The 18,654-nt window shown below is 36.9% G+C and overlaps 1 protein-coding gene across 3 annotated transcripts in view; it reads right to left on the reverse strand.

Moving 5' to 3' along the window:
- The window catches only part of LOC117315195 (GTPase-activating protein and VPS9 domain-containing protein 1-like), a 46,735-nt gene that overhangs the window by 5,366 nt on the left and 22,715 nt on the right, over nucleotides 1-18,654 (reverse strand). For 2 of the 3 annotated variants that reach the window (XM_033869355.1, XM_033869343.1), the window contains exons 10-21: nucleotides 15,860-17,010; nucleotides 15,359-15,443; nucleotides 12,949-12,972; nucleotides 10,643-10,690; nucleotides 8,693-8,770; nucleotides 8,030-8,180; nucleotides 5,660-5,980; nucleotides 4,731-4,865; nucleotides 4,195-4,318; nucleotides 3,427-3,493; nucleotides 2,318-2,432; nucleotides 580-718 (exon numbers count right to left, since the gene is read on the reverse strand). In XM_033869355.1, the coding sequence (XP_033725246.1) occupies nucleotides 580-718; nucleotides 2,318-2,432; nucleotides 3,427-3,493; nucleotides 4,195-4,318; nucleotides 4,731-4,865; nucleotides 5,660-5,980; nucleotides 8,030-8,180; nucleotides 8,693-8,770; nucleotides 10,643-10,690; nucleotides 12,949-12,972; nucleotides 15,359-15,443; nucleotides 15,860-17,010 (2,438 nt within the window). The remainder of the gene's footprint in view (nucleotides 1-579; nucleotides 719-2,317; nucleotides 2,433-3,426; nucleotides 3,494-4,194; nucleotides 4,319-4,730; nucleotides 4,866-5,659; nucleotides 5,981-8,029; nucleotides 8,181-8,692; nucleotides 8,771-10,642; nucleotides 10,691-12,948; nucleotides 12,973-15,358; nucleotides 15,444-15,859; nucleotides 17,011-18,654) is intronic. The other variant, XM_033869349.1, reaches the window with a different exon arrangement.

Consider the following 18,654-nt stretch of genomic DNA (forward strand, 5'->3'; position numbering starts at 1 on the left):
GTCAAACTCATCTGGTATCTTATTGATATAAGGCTACATAGCAACTTTCATGAAAATATGTTCATATTTACTCAAGTTATCATGTCCACAAGGTTCAATTGTAGCAAAACTATGAAGGGCCATAACTCTGTGAATCAAAGTTGAGTCTGCCAAATTGTCAAACTTATTTGAGATCTTTTGATATGAGGCTATATACTAAGTTTCATAACAATCCATTCATACTCATTCAAGTTATTGTATTCACATGGTCCAGTGGCAGTAAAACTACAAAGGGCCTTAACTCTATAAATTACAACTGAATCTGCCCAATTGTCAAACTCCTTAGAGATTTTACTGATTTAACACTGCATACCAAGTTTCATAAATATCTAGTCATATTAACTCAAATTATCATGTTCACAAGAAAAAGCTAAACAATAGCCAACAGATAAAAGTTCAATGACTCAGATGAACTAAAAATCAAAGTTATAGATAATATGTATAATACTTGCATCTTCATTTTTCAGTTCCTTTTCATTACATATCTTTACATTTTGGCCATGTTTCTTTTCATTACATATCTTTACATTTTGGCCATACCTTATACGCATTTAACATGTAGATTTCCCTCTGGGCTGCTGTCCAGGGACATTCAAAGTGATACATCCTTGGAATACCCAAGTCCTTGTGGGTCGGTGTGATCACCTGGCTCAACAGCTTGATATGTTTGTGCAGAATTCTGAAACAACCAAGGGATAAATCAATATCATCAACAGAATGCTCACATTAGGTAAAATACAATTCACACAGAATCAACAATACAGGGACGTTTCTGTAGGCTCTACCATTTGCTGAGTTCCTTGTTATACCTTTACAATAAAAAATTCTGAAAATCAAAATTCAATTGGATTTATAAACCTGAGAAAAAGATTTTTAATCGAACATCAGACCTACGTTTGAGTAAAGCTTGAGAGAGTTATCCACCCTGTTAGCACCAATATATATTAGATATAGTAAGGATGTTTGTTGGGTTGCAACATCAGGAAAACTGCACAACATATATGCCATACCTCCTGGCATGAGACAAAATCTCCCTTATTTAAAGTCATTTATTTGATTCCTGCGGTGAAAGCCTGAATTCTCATATTTTGTTATTCTCTCTATTTTGGCTGTCATTCCCACAAATTTGGCTAAATTTAGCGATCGCATGATTAGCGTGTCAAAATGGTGGCTATAAGGACACATGCTTCACACAAATCTCTCTGAATTATAGGCAAAGTGCGTAATACAACTTCAATTATGTTTATTGCAAACTTTATATTAAATCATTATTTGTTTATTTAGCAGAACGTTTTGTTTATCATCAGTGAGAGATATGCCAAAACTTCAGAATTATTCAGAGCCTGGTCAGACTGCAAAATCACATGTCAAACTGAGAATTGCTGCTATGAAACACGTGCATCATAGATTAGTGAGAGTAAGATTAAATCTTATCAATTAGTTTATAAAATGTACGAAACTAGCACAGAATTATGTTGGTCACAGGTCACACGGTCACAATGATGTTTACACTGACTGTACTCTCCCTGACTCTGACAATATCTTGATCTGAATTTTGTGATCAGATTTACTGCAATGGCTAAAGGATCCTAAACATCTTCATTCAGTTCTATGATTAATTACACAAGAACAGTTTAAAATCTAAATGGTCCATCATTAGGGACCCCACCAGAAAGGCATTTCATGGCAATTTTTTTACAACTGATGTGCAGCCTCAGACAGTAGCTTTCCCAAAATATGGACAATCCTAAGTGGTAAGTGAACTAACTTGTCTTCTTCAGCTGCATGTAACCTTTAAATGCTTTTATGCTATATAATGTACTCACAAAGATTAAACTTTTTTTGCAACAAAGCAAAGATGACTCATGTCAATTTTTATGACATTTAGTTCATTATTTCCCCGACTGTGTTGTATCCCCTTGAGGTAAACAAAACCTTATAACTCTGAAATTTACTCTTAAAATCTGTTTCCTATTTTCTCATGTATACCTAGACAGTGATACAAATATTACTGGGGGTGGTACTATCCTCGCCTTTCAAGCCTCAGGCTTACCGGTATTGGATTTATCAAAATCTGTTTCCTATTTTCTCATGTATACCTAAACAGTGGTACCAAATATTACTGGGTACTATCCTCGCCTTTCAAGGCTAAGACTTATTGGATTATCAATATTGAAATTCCAACTAATCATCATAAGACAATGATCATGCATTCCTTGAGAAAAATGCCAAAGGCAATAGAAGGCACAGTACCAGTAGTTTGTAAGAGTAAACTTACTGGTCCCGCATGATGTCCCCGTCGCCATTAGGAAACATGGCGTGAGTGTAGATACGGCTCATGATGTAGCGTTCTATAACCACACGTGCATCCTCCATCTGACTGTCATTTGAAGCTGAAACACAACGTCAAAATGAAACCACCTCAATCTAGCTATGGAAATTCTGAAATCTCAGTCTGTTCAAAGCTGCCTCATAAATGACATAGAAAGACCACTTCTTCACAAGCTTGAGAAAACAAGAGGCTCATGAGCCTTAATGGTCATCTGAGTTTTGAAATACTAATAAGTTAATTTATTGAACCTTTTTGGCCTTGCCCATCAGCCCAGGGGGTCAAGTTGTCATCCCATGCTGATATTGTTAACAAAGTTAGAATGATAGTCAAAACTTTATAAACTATAGTAAACTTTATCCCCTCCCCAGGGGACAACATGAGACCCCATGGCCAGGTCATTAAATTCTCAATTTTGGTAAAGCACCTTAGGACTCTTCCATATATTAAGTGTATTTGATTCTACCTTATTTGGGTTTTTAGAAGTGTTTTGAAATTTCAGTTAATTTGACCCTTTTTGGCCCTGCTCATAAGCCCCTGGGGGTCAGTCAGTGCCAATATACAAGCTAAAATTTCATTGAATTAGGTGCAGCGGTTTTGGTGAAGAAGTCGAAAATGGAAATTGTTTACGGACGCAAGACCAACGACAGACGACAAAAGAGGACAAAAGGCAGTTAGAACAGATCACTTAAGTCTTCGTCCCAGGTGACCTAAAAAAGATTTACACCAAAGTCTTTTATTTTCTATTCTTTATTGCAGCTACTGTTTAAGAGAGAACATTTCAGATTCGGACATGTCCAGCTACTTGATGATCTAACTTGATCTTGATGGATAAGGGGTTATAATGGCATGGTAAAAAATTTGATAGCTAAAAAATGTTTGGCATTTTTTCTAACAGTAGAAAGAAGGTTATACGCAATCAAAATGTTTGGCATTTTTTCTAACAGTAGAAAGAAGGTTATACGCAATCAAAATGCAAAGCATGAGATATCTTCTCTGTCAGGTTTGACAAAAAGACAAAGTAAAGGACTAAAGCAAGGAAGGTGTTATTGTGTTACCTTGCCATATCTGATCCTGGTTCATGTTCTGGTAAAGGTACTGCAGAAAATGTTCCACAAAGTCAGTCTGAAAGGCAACCAATGTCAAATAATTGTCTTTTTATACTACATCCTCATATGACCTTCCTCAGAATTTGATCACACAACTGAACAACAGGGATACAATGGACATATTAAATAATTTTACAATATTACAGCTTGCTTTACCGACGTGGTAGGATTACTACTAGTTGATTTACTTCCGAGCTCTTTCAGGTAGGGCTTGAGAATTGTATCTGCTGCCTGCTTGCATGAGTCGTACAAGGCAACTAGAATTGGTATTTTATCTTTTATCTTTTCTTTCTTAACAACTTTCTTCTCTCATATCTCCCTTGACACTGGCTCACTTTTGGCTGAAGGCTTTCGGTTCTGTCCCCTGGCCAAGACATACCAGGGTCCATAAGAATGGTAGTTGCTACATATGCACTCCTGAGCATTGAGAATAGGCCACCTGGTTCGCCCCTTGTCAACAATAATGTGACAAGGTAGCACTATAAATCCAGCATCATTTCCGAGCTATCACAAGGAAATAAACATAAACATATCACAGTCTCCCAAAACACACACTCACTTCACGCATGCATCTCACACACAGAAGAGCTAATGACCATAATGACCATGAAGTTATATGACATTTAACAATACAAACTAAACTTTATTTTATATAAAGTACAGAAAGGATATTCTTAATGTTAATGAAAAGGTGGTTACGAAATGGTTTTCAATTACCTTTTCATCCGGTACACTCAACTTTTGGAAGTCCGATATAAATTTTACGACACTGGTTTCCTTCTTCTCAATAAACATGTGGACAAGTACACTTGTAAGGTGCCGACTACACACTTCCTTGTACCTGTTAAAATATCAAATTCATATCCAACATTCCTCATCAAGTGAACAAGATTTTATTCCACCGACCTGATTAGACCAGGTTGTGATAGTTTGAATCGCAAGTGATTCAAAGATGGTAATCCACAACTGCTGATAATTTATCTGTGTAACTCCCTATTTGTGACATGATTAGTTATCATATAGCAGGTGGTTTCTGTTTAACAAATATGGAACATCTCCTGTTGGACAGATATTTTACTGAAACAATCCTTATCTTCAAAAGAAGGTAAACATTTTGATATGAAGAACAAAGACTTACAAAGGTCAGTCCTTATGAATATTACCCCCCAAGGAGTCTGACATTTCCTTGATTCGTTGGTGAATATTCTTGTTCTATCACGTATTAACAGTATAAACATGACATAAAGATGTACCTGCTGACCCTGTTGAGAAGTCGCGTGACATGAGAGAGTGTAGAGAGCAGGCCCTGTCTACAACGGATCAGGTAAGACACATAGGCTGACCGACTGTGGTATTCATCTTGTAGGGCCCGCACCAGCTTCTTCAGACTGAAATGTAACAATCATCACCATATACCTTTACGTTTACTACTAAATACAAACATTTTTATTTCTCTCCAACAAAAAAATAATGAAATTGAACAAGGCTTACAACATTGCCAGCCCTGTCTTTTGAGCTACTGCATCAATATTTATTGGTAAGAGTCAGGTTGTGTTACATTTGTTCTGGTTGGGATCTGTACTAAAATTCTGGTGACTAAAGTTATCAGAAGACAAAATAGCTTGCCGAGTGAGTTGAAACTCAGAACTAGTTTTCAAAAGTAGGTCAAAGGTTAGAGTCAAGTTCAGCAAGTCTTCAAAAATAGCAAGATGGCCACGTCTCTGCCATTTTGGTTTCCTTATCAGACTGAAAATTGAATATACATAACAAGGGACCAATCAAATTTCATTATTACTGGCAATTTGAACAGTTTGTTTGTTAGGTTTATCAATTCTTGTAGCAGTTGTGACTACCTCAATGAACAACATAAGGGAAACCTGTCCCATGCCATCACGAGGAATTAGAGTAAAGTGTCTTGCCCAAGGACACAACCACAACAGCCTTTTCTCAGCTTCCCAAGAAACACATTCCGACACGGGTAGGGAGAATTGAGCCCAACATTTAAAAATAGCGCTGCAAGAAGCATTGAAAATCAGGCCTAATCTATTGTATCTAATGTAATTTGTTATCATTTTACAAATCAGTTCAAAGTTTAATTCATTCAGCAAATACGCAACTTAATATTCAATATCAAGAAGCCATTAATACCCCAGTATGGGTCAATGTGAAGAACAGGACCTACCCATCACTGTCAAACATGCGAACACATCGGATTGCCTCATGAAGCTGTGCTATCAGGTCCTTGTTCTGAAGGCTTATTGCCTCAGCCAGCTGGGCACGAAGCAGTCTCACTAACTCATTATCTGTCCTGCTGTTGTTTTCTCGCAGTGACCCCGCCACACCTCCATAGGTCAGGTCCAAGGGGGTGTAACCCACCTGGAACTCAGCAGAACTCAGCACAATCCGAAGCTTACGTTTGGCATCAATGAATGCAAAGCAGTTTTCCAAATTGTTTGGATCATAGTGAGGTGAATCTGTCATATCCTCATCTCGGATAGAGAATCTGTGAAGGGAAAGTGATAGAGTATAGGGACAAAGCAAGAATAGTGTGTATGTTTGGTTTGATATAGCATAAAGGTTTTAATGTTACAGTAGTTAATACCCTATATCTATATAATGGAAAACAGCCAGATAGTTACTGGTCAATACCCTACATCTATATAATGGAAGACAGCCAGATAGTACCAGCTCCTATCATGGCCTCACGATATAGCAAATTCCCTACATCTATATAATGGTAGACAGCCAGATAGTCCTATCATGGCCTCACGATATAGCAAATTCCCTACATCTATATAATGGTAGACAGCCAGATAGAACCAGCTCCTATCATGGCCTCACGATATAGCAAATTCCCTACATCTATATAATGGTAGACAGCCAGATAGAACCAGCTCCTATCATGGCCTCACGATATAGCAAATTCCCTACATCTATATGATGGTAGACAGCCAGATAGTCCTATCATGGCCTCACGATATAGCAAATTCCCTACATCTATATAATGGTAGACAGCCAGATAGAACCAGCTCCTATCATGGCCTCACGATATAGCAAATTCCCTACATCTATATAATGGTAGACAGCCAGATAGTACCAGCTCCTATCATGGCCTCACGATATAGCAAATTCCCTACATCTATATAATGGTAGACAGCCAGATAGAACCAGCTCCTATCATGGCCTCAGGATATAGCAAATTCCCTACATCTATATGATGGTAGACAGCCAGATAGAACCAGCTCCTATCATGGCCTCACGATATAGCAAATTCCCTACATCTATATGATGGTAGACAGCCAGATAGTCCTATCATGGCCTCACGATATAGCAAATTCCCTACATCTATATATTGGTAGACAGCCAGATAGAACCAGCTCCTATCATGGCCTCACGATAGAGCAAATTCCCTACATCTATATAATGGTAGACAGCCAGATAGAACCAGCTCCTATCATGGCCTCACGATATAGCAAATTCCCTACATCTATATAATGGTAGACAGCCAGATAGAACCAGCTCCTATCATGGCCTCACGATATAGCAAATTCCCTACATCTATATAATGGTAGACAGCCAGATAGAACCAGCTCCTATCATGGCCTCACGATATAGCAAATTCCCTACATCTATATAATGGTAGACAGCCAGATAGTACCAGCTCCTATCATGGCCTCACAATATAGCAAATTCCCTACATCTATATAATGGTAGACAGCCAGATAGTCCTATCATGGCCTCACGATATAGCAAATTCCCTACATCTATATAATGGTAGACAGCCAGATAGAACCAGCTCCTATCATGGCCTCACGATATAGCAAATTCCCTACATCTATATAATGGTAGACAGCCAGATAGTCCTATCATGGCCTCACGATATAGCAAATACCCTACATCTATATAATGGTAGACAGCCAGATAGTCCTATCATGGCCTCACAATGAAGCATCACAAGGGCCAATACCCCCATGATAAGCAATTTATACCCAAAAGTGCACAGCATCCCATCGAAGAGTACAAAAACAGATATTTAGAATTCTGTCCTTTTTTTAACAGTGTCAGTATCTTACTTCAAATACATACTTTTCATAGAGAGGGATGTCACATAAAATGTAGAAAAAGATATCCGAATTTGACACTAAATTAAACCCTTATGCAAAAATATTCACCAGGAGAAAGTAGTGACTTTGCTTTGAAATCAAAATTGATATGTTAGTCACATGCAAATAATGTAACTCAAATATTTCATGAATATTTTGATACATTTAAACAAACAGTCGATTCTGGCAACCTGACTGATTTTCAAATTCCAATACTAACCAATAGTTAGATGTAAGGAGAAGATAAAAATTCATACACTGTAGCTGTTAACACATTTAAAGACAGTAATATCAACCCCCAAACGTCTTTGCAACTAACCTCTTGTTCACCTATTTGTTACTTTTGTTTTTAATTCAAATGTTCAAAAAATTCTTATTCTGCTTTATTCTATTTTCTTTATTGTTTTTTTTTTTTTTTTTTTTAACCAATTAGAAAATTAAGCACAAACCTTTTTTCCTTGATAGGGTTGTTGCTGAATGCCACAGTAGCAGGAACACCATCTACTGAGCTCCCAGCAGCACCACCAGACTCAGTACTCTGGGATGACAAAATCCCTTGAGGTTTTTTTCTGTATTTAGCCAATATGTCATCTGTGCTTTCTACAAAGTAAACATGAAAATTGTAATCAACTCATCTGACTTTGGTCTGCAAACTGGTTCAGAGCTTTCTACTGCTTTACAGCTGGTATCTGCTTGTTGGTGTTGACTCCTGACATAGGAAGTAACTTGCGTTAATGTCATAAACTCTACAATATCTAGATCTTAATAATCTCTTGGCCGTCCTTAGCGATGAAGATATGGAGGGTAAGCATACAATATTTATCCTTAAACAATATTTTGAGAGGAAGGTAAGGTGTTATGAAGTTTATCTTTCAATTTTAATTTTAAGTTCCTTGAGAATGAAGTTCTGAAAATTCTTAATTCGACCCGAAGTATCACTAATTACGGCAAAGACATATAGTATTTGTCTACAATCTTAATTTCATTACTTATAGTTACAAACACTCATATATTTATTGTTTGAACATAAATTTCATCAATAGAAATTGTGCATGTTTCTGATGTCCGGCCACCACAGAACGGAGTAAAGGTAACTATCAAATAATACCAACCATCCTTGTAGCTGTTCTCAAGTGAAGACTTTGACCCATCACCATGTCCATTACTGACCACTGAACTGTTCAAGTCATCTGAAAAGTAATATATACACTGTATATATGCGTGATAATTGAACACATACTACAATCAATTTGTCTTTATACTGCAGATTTCTGAAGTTACATTGTATGATACTTCACACCTGATTATAGATCAGGCTATGAATTGTTTCTTTTTACAATACCAAGTTCACTTTTATAAATAGATTTAACACAAATTCCACATGTGATAACTTGAATGAAAATCACATAATAATAATGGTGAGAGAAATAGTACAAATTATCAGATCATAGACTCATTCTGTAAATATAAAGTATGTGCTCTGATGTGTGCCTGACCATAATAAAAGATTTTTAAAAGTACATTTACTTTGGCTGCAGAACTTTTTAACATCTACAGTACATATAACAATATACCAATCATGTGAAATTTCAGGAATAATAGATTGTCTCAATTAGATTAATCTTCAGAAATTCAAGTGAGGTCAAACGGGTGAACTGACAGACAGGAGACAGAAAGACAAACTGGACACCAGTACAGGGTCCCACATCAGATGTAAGACAAACAGTGTTGACCGACATACAGGAGACAGACTGGACACCACTACAGGGTCCCACATCAGATGTAAGACAAACAGTGTTGACCGACATACAGGAGACAGACTGGACACCAGTACAGGGTCCCACATCAGATGTAAGACAAACAGTGTTGACCGACATACAGGAGACAGACTGGACACCACTACAGGGTCCCACATCAGATGTAAGACAAACAGTGTTGACCGACATACAGGAGACAGACTGGACACCAGTACTGGGTCCCACATCAGATGTAAGACAAACAGTGTTGACCGACATACAGGAGACAGACTGGACACCAGTACAGGGTCCCACATCAGATGTAAGACAAACAGTGTTGACCGACATACAGGAGACAGACTGGACACCAGTACAGGGTCCCACATCAGATGTAAGACAAACAGTGTTGACCGACATACAGGAGACAGACTGGACACCACTACAGGGTCCCACATCAGATGTAAGACAAACAGTGTTGACCGACATACAGGAGACAGACTGGACACCAGTACAGGGTCCCACATCAGATGTAAGACAAACAGTGTTGACCGACATACAGGAGACAGACTGGACACCAGTACAGGGTCCCACATCAGATGTAAGACAAACAGTGTTGACCGACATACAGGAGACAGACTGGACACCAGTACAGGGTCCCACATCAGATGTAAGACAAACAGTGTTGACCGACATACAGGAGACAGACTGGACACCAGTACAGGGTCCCACATCAGATGTAAGACAAACAGTGTTGACCGACATACAGGAGACAGACTGGACACCAGTACAGGGTCCCACATCAGATGTAAGACAAACAGTGTTGACCGACATACAGGAGACAGACTGGACACCAGTACAGGGTCCCTCATCAGATGTAAGACAAACAGTGTTGACCGACATACAGGAGACAGACTGGACACCAGTACAGGGTCCCACATCAGATGCATGACAAACAGTGTTGACCGACATACAGGAGACAGACTGGACACCAGTACAGGGTCCCACATCAGATGTAAGACAAACAGTGTTGACCGACATACAGGAGACAGACTGGACACCAGTACTGGGTCCCACATCAGATGTAAGACAAACAGTGTTGACCGACATACAGGAGACAGACTGGACACCAGTACAGGGTCCCACATCAGATGTAAGACAAACAGTGTTGACCGACATACAGGAGACAGACTGGACACCAGTACAGGGTCCCACATCAGATGCATGACAAACAGCATTGACTTTCATATAAAATGTGCAATCAAGATTAGGTGATGTCCATTTCGTTTCATTTATTAAACTCAGTAACATCTGACACTTATTACTTACTAGGATCATCCCGGGATAACTCATGCTTGTTGCCTTTTCTCTTAATACCTAAAATAAAAATAAAACATGTTTACACACACATAAAGTATCATATATACACTGTTCCGGTACTTAATACTACAACAATAGACAGATCGAACCATCAACTACCGTCTGTATATCATTGTTATATGCTTATAGCAAAGAAGATTGAAAAATGTCAAAAAGTGCATGTATATTACATTGCATTATTTTAAAAGTGATGGTATTATTAACTTAATTCTACAAATTTATAAATTTAAATGTATAACTAAGTTTAAGGTTAAGGTACAAGAATAGTCCTTCAATATTTGTTCTGAATGTGTTAGGCCTTTCTGTGATGCAGATTTATCTACGACCTGTTAGAGCATAATCCAGTTATGTTATAGCACAGATACACTATCAAACCAAGTTACACATAATAACAAACCTGGCTAGGTTCACAATTATATATATAACTAGTAAATGTATATATCAAAGCAACATGGAATGATCACATGACTCTTCCTGGTCATTCTCCTCATAAACTTTATCATTGCTCATAACTTATTTTGTATGGCAATTCCCATAACTTCAAGGTAACATATTGTATTTCAAACATCTCTTAAGTATTTACAACGATCCTAAAATTCTATTGTATATGAAAGTATGTAAACTGATGGGAAAATTAATCTTCAGAATATATCGTATATCAATATAATATAAGGGTTATATACATATTATTTAGGTTGATATATTCACCAGTGCATATAATTAAGTCAAAAAAATAAAGAAAAGACTTTGATAATAAAATGTGTCTAAAACTTAATTCATGCAAATGTATGTTAAATTCTCCCATCAAAATGATGTAGACAAGACATAGAGAATTGGGTAGAGAGTATGAACTATATTGACTGTGACAGGGAGGAACACATCCAGTCAGACGCTCAACACAACACAGATTCATGTGACAAAAACGTATGTTTCCATTGGGATATCAAGCAGACCTTACATGTGGTATTAACACAGTGTCAACAGGCCCTATAGGTCTACACAAAATACTAGGAACATTCAACCAATGTGCTATTATAATAATGTAGTTTTGTAAACTATCAAAAAAGGGATTACACACATGTAGGAAAGCCTTTTCTCACACCTTTGTATATGTAAGATACATTTGTTCCTTTGGAACACCCATGTGGGATATCTCTATACCACATAGCTAGGTGCACCGAGTGACCTTTAGGTCCGGGACTACTTTTTAATTGTGTGACGTCACAGGGAAAACCCTTCTGTTTGTTTATATGTGTGTCGTCACTGGGAAAACCCTTCTGTTTGTTTATATCTATAAGAACTTTCACAAATGCACTATATCATTTTTTCTATGTGTCATTTGACCAAATTATTAATTTATAAATTTAGTCATATTGTTACTGTTTATCGAGAATTTGTTTTTTACAGCAGAAGACTAGATATTTTTCGTTGTGCAAGCAAGCATAGGCGGAGAAATATGACATGATGTGGAACATCAGTTGCAGTTTTCGGAAAGCTGATTGCCTCTGACAAACATTAATTTACATTTGTTGTTATCTTGACACTTTGACATTCAGTTTGTTTTTCATGGTATAACCATACTTTTTTCTCATCTTTCAAATATGTTATTGGTTTTATTGGCGGTCACCGAGAAAAAATACAAAGTTTCTATATAGATTCGCCATGTTAGATCAATTTCCCTATGTACATGTATTTCACTAAAAAGGTGTGAGAAAAATAGTTTCGGTTCTGACCCCAAATTCTACACCCATGAGTAGAATTTCCCTCTCCCACATACCTACATATGATGGACTCTATTAATCTCCACCATCTACAGAATAATTTCAGTACACTAATTGCTTTATTTGGACAACTCGAGGCTCAGAGGGACTGCATCGCTCACCTGGATATTCCAGTAACCATTTCAAACTACTCTTATAAGTTATATTACAAATATTTTCCGTTTTTGATCATGAGCTGTCACTCTACACAATGTTTCAAGAAAAATGTGGACCAAATCCTGTAATTTTTAAAGTGAAGGGATTTAGCTTGTACAACAAATGTTTTTTTTTTCAGATAAAAATGATAATACACGATACATTACAAGTAGTGAGGGAAGTCTGAGTTAGTGGGACCACATCATATTTGTATCTATTAATAACAACCAGTGACAATAAATATAAAAGGTCTATACATTTACATCAGTCAATTAACGTACTGCAAGCTTCATGCTGGGATAAAACCAAGACTGGGTCTGATAATAAAGGTAGAATTACCTTCCACACCATACACAGAGCGCACTGTTGACAGGTATTGGAAAAACAAGTTGAAAATGATTACTAGGGATTTCAAAACCCACAACTTGCGTATTGATCAAGATGAAAATCAAATTCAAGTAATGCATTTAACTTTCAAATTATCTGTCCTAATATTTCAGGTTCATCATAAAGGTGAAAACACAATTATCTTGGTTTTTTCTTTTACTTTTCCCAAAAATAACTTTTAAAACATAGTTGACATAAAGAAGTTAATAGTACAAGTTCTCAATATTTATATGCCTAATTTGCATATTTCCACACCTTACTTACTTCTTGTTTAAAGGTAGTCACCGCTCACATTAACTATCAAATTTAACACATAAATAGCTTTTGCTACAACATGTCCATTCTGTAATTCTATATAGAAAGCGAGGCTGCATCAACAAGTGTAGAGTGTGGACAAGTTTAGCAGGAGAAGCTGGTCCTGTCTTGACAGTATTTCAATTTTCTTTTTTCCAAAAGACATTTTTGGATGCTGTTTATTCTATAAGTGTTTCTCCATTTTTTGTGGCAGAATATGTTGTTGTTTTCCTTAAAGTTTATTTCATTTGGTTAGTGTTTACATCAGAACACTTTTTAGCACTGCTTCATGGAATTCAAAATGAAGGTTACCTGGTAAGTTGTCAGCAGGGCAAGTTTGATCACAGAAAATGTTTGTGTAATTGAACATTTTTCAGCACTCAAAATAACATGGAATTTAGTAAAGGGATATAGACAATCTCTAAAATTTGTTTCAGTGGTGACCACCTTCAAAATTGAATCAGAAAATATGAGTTTGATAACATGTAAATTTAATCTATGTTTTCCTAAACACACCACCTAGAATTAAATAAGGATTACATATCACATTAAAATGAATTATTTTTCTGTCACAGTTTACCTGTCTTATCAGTCAAGTCCTGCTGAAACTAGGCTCAAGACAGACAAAAACACCTCAAGCACTTCATTGAATAATGTTAAATGTAAATTATCTTTACCTTAAGTATAGCGTAGGGGACACCAAGTCTACTATTGCTAATTGTGAGCTGTTTAGCATAACAGACACAAAATATTATCTTCACATCTAATTTGATGACCTTGACCTTTGGTCTCTTTATTTTTCAGATCATCAACCAATTTTGCTTCACATTGTCAAAACAAAACAAAAATCCTTCCTTAAATAAGAGCAGCAAAATTTGACCTTTAACTTGGTCAGTTGACTAGACCTTGAACAATAGTCCATTGACATTTTGTTTACTTCTGAGCAAGTTTGGTTCATACTGGTAATATAATCAAGGGGAAATTCCACTCAAGTTAGAACATTACTTTCTGTTCTGTCCCTTTAAGAATTTCTTCTAATGACTTTTGCATCTATTGTGAGCATAGAAATATCTTTCCTCTAGATCTGGTCAGTTTGGACAAGCAAAATTGGTGGGAATACCCTAGGTCAATATAGAATTAGTCACTGAATCACAGATTTTATGTGAAGCATTAAGTACATTGTGCAATTTCTTGAGGGATTGCAATTGCATTGCTTCATTAGACTGATTTATAATTAGTTATTTCTTGCCTATTTTAAAATGTACTTTCAAATATTTCACACTGTTTGCTAGTAAGATGCAAACCTGTTGTGATGCAATCAAGGCCACACAACCATTTCCAACTCTATCTAGCTAGATCTATATAGAATTTCGAAAAATGAAATCACATTAATTTATTGTATCATCAAGGTAAATCAAGACATACAATTTCCATAAGAACACACTAAGTTGATGCCATTGCTTCAATGAGATCCTGACTTGTGTGTATTATTACTGTAAGCAAATATGTCACTGGGATATATAGTTTTATTACATACAACCCTATATCACTTCAATGAATTGTCCATGAGGAGATAATATCCTGCTACATATTATTCATAATATCTCAACCCCTCTACATCTCATTAAACAATGTACCAGTAGTCTAGACTGAGAATCAGAGATGCAGAGAGATCGAACAGACAAGAACTCGGACTACATATCAGTTTACATGCAAAGAAAATGTTTTGAGATACTGGCATATTTACATTTTTTGCAATGTGTCTTTCCTAGGTAGAAATAACAAGAACAGAATGATATAACTAGTCGTACTTTATGGGCTTTAAAAAAATACTGTCACACACATGTTCTAAATGACTGGGAATATCTTATTTTTGTCCTCCTGTCTGGCTAATACATGTAAAAATCAAACAATATTTGTATTTGAGATACATATACTGAAATAAATTTCTTGATATATTGTTATACGATTAGTATCACTGCATCCCATTTCCTCATCAATATGAAAAAATATGATTCCTTATAATGTTGGGCATATTAACAGACCAAGATCATATCAATGTTCATACCTTTGTTAATTTTTTCTTTAAAAGATTTGAAAAACCCTTTTTTCTTGTCAGGACTTTTATCATCTTGATCCTCATCTCCATTTTCCTGGAATAAAAAAAAAAAGTAAACTATTTGATCTATAAATCAAAAATGAAAATAGAGATGTGTCAAACAGTATTTCCCTACTTCTTTGAAAGCTACTTTTATAAAGATGTATTTATGATCAAACCTAAGGATTTACTATCTACATAAATATCACAGTTTATTACTCGGAAAATATAAAACCCACATTATTTTCCTTTCGAGTTGATCCGAGTACTGTAAACATACATATTTTAGCAGTAGTTGAATTTCAGCCCCTTTTCATCACATGCTTTCAACTACATCAACTTACTATACTCCTACCGAGACTCTTGTCAGCCAATATTTTACAACAGGTCTGTATGACCAGGAAATGTAACACATTACATAAAATGACATGTTAAAGTCATTCCAGAAGATTACATGAACTGGCAGATTACCTTTTCCTCTGACCTCTGTGACATGTTGTCAAAGCTGGCAGAGCGAGAGGACTTGGTAAATGGAGCACCGTCACTAGTGTTTTCTGACCCAGAAGAGTGAGAACTTGTCACACTGCCTCGTCTCTTCTCTATCATGCCCTCCTCTGACTCGTTACCATTCACTGGGATACCAACACCACTACTGGAGGAGGGTGAGAGAATTTCAGGAACTCCAGTATTAGATATTCGCCTGGGCACTGGGATCTTTACATCTTTATTAGCTGATTGGGATGAGGCAGCTTCGCTTTGATCAGCAAACTGAATGAGCGGTTCTGTGTCCATTTTTTTATTGTCATTATTGATACTTGAGAGTGTGCCAATCATTTCCTTAGAGGAAGCACTACAGTGACTCACATCATCCAGTAAATCCCCAGAATCACCACCTACCACAGGATCAAACATACTCAATGCAGCAGACAGTCTGCGTGTATCCACCATTGTTGTATTTTGTTGTTCTGACAGCTTCACATTTCTTGTTTGTTCTGTGAGTATGTCCAAATCTGTCTGACTATTGTTTGAACTTAGTGACCCTGTGTTATTTGCAGCAAATGGTGCCTGATCAGAAACAGGACCAGCCCATGACAAAACTTGTTTATGTTTTTGTGATGGTTTGACAGGAGCAAACCCAGTCAGGTCTAGACCAGTCTGTTGTTGCTGTTGTGAAGATCCAAACCCAGCAAACGTGGCTCTCTGTTTGTCCTTGGGTTTGGCACCATTATACATTGGATTCCTGAAGGAGAGCGAGTCAACTACACTAGCAGAGTAAGCCCGGTCAGATGAGTGACCAGAGGACTTGGAGTCTGGTACAGAAAGGTAGTTGGACTGTTTAGAATGAGACAATTTAGATGAGTGGCCCCGGCCTTGTTTGACAGGAACATTCAGTTTATTGTGGTCAAAGTGTGAACTGGTGCTCAGTCTCAAGGGCATGGCTGGAATACTAGGGTCATTATCCTCAAACACACTGTCCGAAGGTGTACTGTTTGATTTAGCAAAAGGGTTCTTTTTTCCCCTGGGACGGGGCTGGGTGCTAGGGGTGTAGTTAGCAACAGATGAGGCCCCACCCACAGCACCTACAGGCTCCAAGTGCTGCTCCTCAGTAGGACTCTGATGACCTGCAACATACACGTAAAGACTAAAACGTTTGTAATACAAATCTTTACATTAGGCATAATGTTTGTTAATATATATATGTAGGGTCTAGTAAGTAATAACGACAGTATGGTCCAATATAGGTACTGGATCCTAACAAACAGATGTTTGCTGGATGCAATTATTATTTTATTACTAGAAATAGATAATTTGTCAAGTGGTAATAACAACAGCACAGACAAGTAAATTGTAGAATTTGTCGACTATATATATATATGTATTCGTAATGTTATCACTTACAGGTGATTTCACACTTGTTTCAGTGCCCCTATCATTTTAACTTTAAACAAGGTGTCACAAAGTGTGTAATTATTCCCTCCCATCTTCTGTCCAGCAGTTGGAAATCCAAACTTACAGACATATTCTGACATGATAGTAATGGTTGATCACCATGTCTTGTATGGTTACAAACTTACAGACATATTCTGACATGATAGTAACGGTTGATCACCATGTCTTGTATGGTTACAAACTTACAGACATATTCTGACATGATAGTAACGGTTGATCACCATGTCTTGTATGGTTACAAACTTACAGACATATTCTGACATGATAGTAACGGTTGATCACCATGTCTTGTATGGTTACAAACTTACAGACATATTCTGACATGATAGTAACGGTTGATCACCATGTCTTGTATGGTTACAAACTTACAGACATATTCTGACATGATAGTAACGGTTGATCACCATGTCTTGTATGGTTACAAACTTAGACATATTCTGACATGATAGTAACGGTTGATCACCATGTCTTGTATGGTTACAAACTTACAGACATATTCTGACATGATAGTAACGGTTGATCACCATGTCTTGTATGGTTACAAACTTACAGACATATTCTGACATGATAGTAACGGTTGATCACCATGTCTTGTATGGTTACAAACTTAGACATATTCTGACATGATAGTAACGGTTGATCACCATGTCTTGTATGGTTACAAACTTACAGACATATTCTGACATGATAGTAACGGTTGATCACCATGTCTTGTATGGTTACAAACTTAGACATATTCTGACATGATAGTAACGGTTGATCACCATGTCTTGTATGGTTACAAACTTAGACATATTCTGACATGATAGTAACGGTTGATCACCATGTCTTGTATGGTTACAAACTTAGACATATTCTGACATGATAGTAACGGTTGATCACCATGTCTTGTATGGTTACAAACTTACAGACATATTCTGACATGATAGTAACGGTTGATCACCATGTCTTGTATGGTTACAAACTTACAGACATATTCTGACATGATAGTAACGGTTGATCACCATGTCTTGTATGGTTACAAACTTAGACATATTCTGACATGATAGTAACGGTTGATCACCATGTCTTGTATGGTTACACTCATTTTAAAGGAGGTCATTGCCAAGGGAATAAAACTATCAAACACACATGGACATTGTACAGAGTTTTTGCCTCCAGATGGCCATTTCTACTTTCGCTGACTTTATAGGTCAGTTTAAAGTCCAGCTTGACCTGCCAAGCACTTGCCTAAAAATAGCCCAGTCAACAAGCTGTATGTGATAGTAAGGAAACATATCAAAACTGAGGCAAAATCAACACAGCTGTGTAACAAG

This window comes from Pecten maximus, chromosome 2, assembly GCF_902652985.1.
Source record: "Pecten maximus chromosome 2, xPecMax1.1, whole genome shotgun sequence".
NCBI classification, from domain to species: Eukaryota; Metazoa; Mollusca; class Bivalvia; order Pectinida; family Pectinidae; genus Pecten; species Pecten maximus.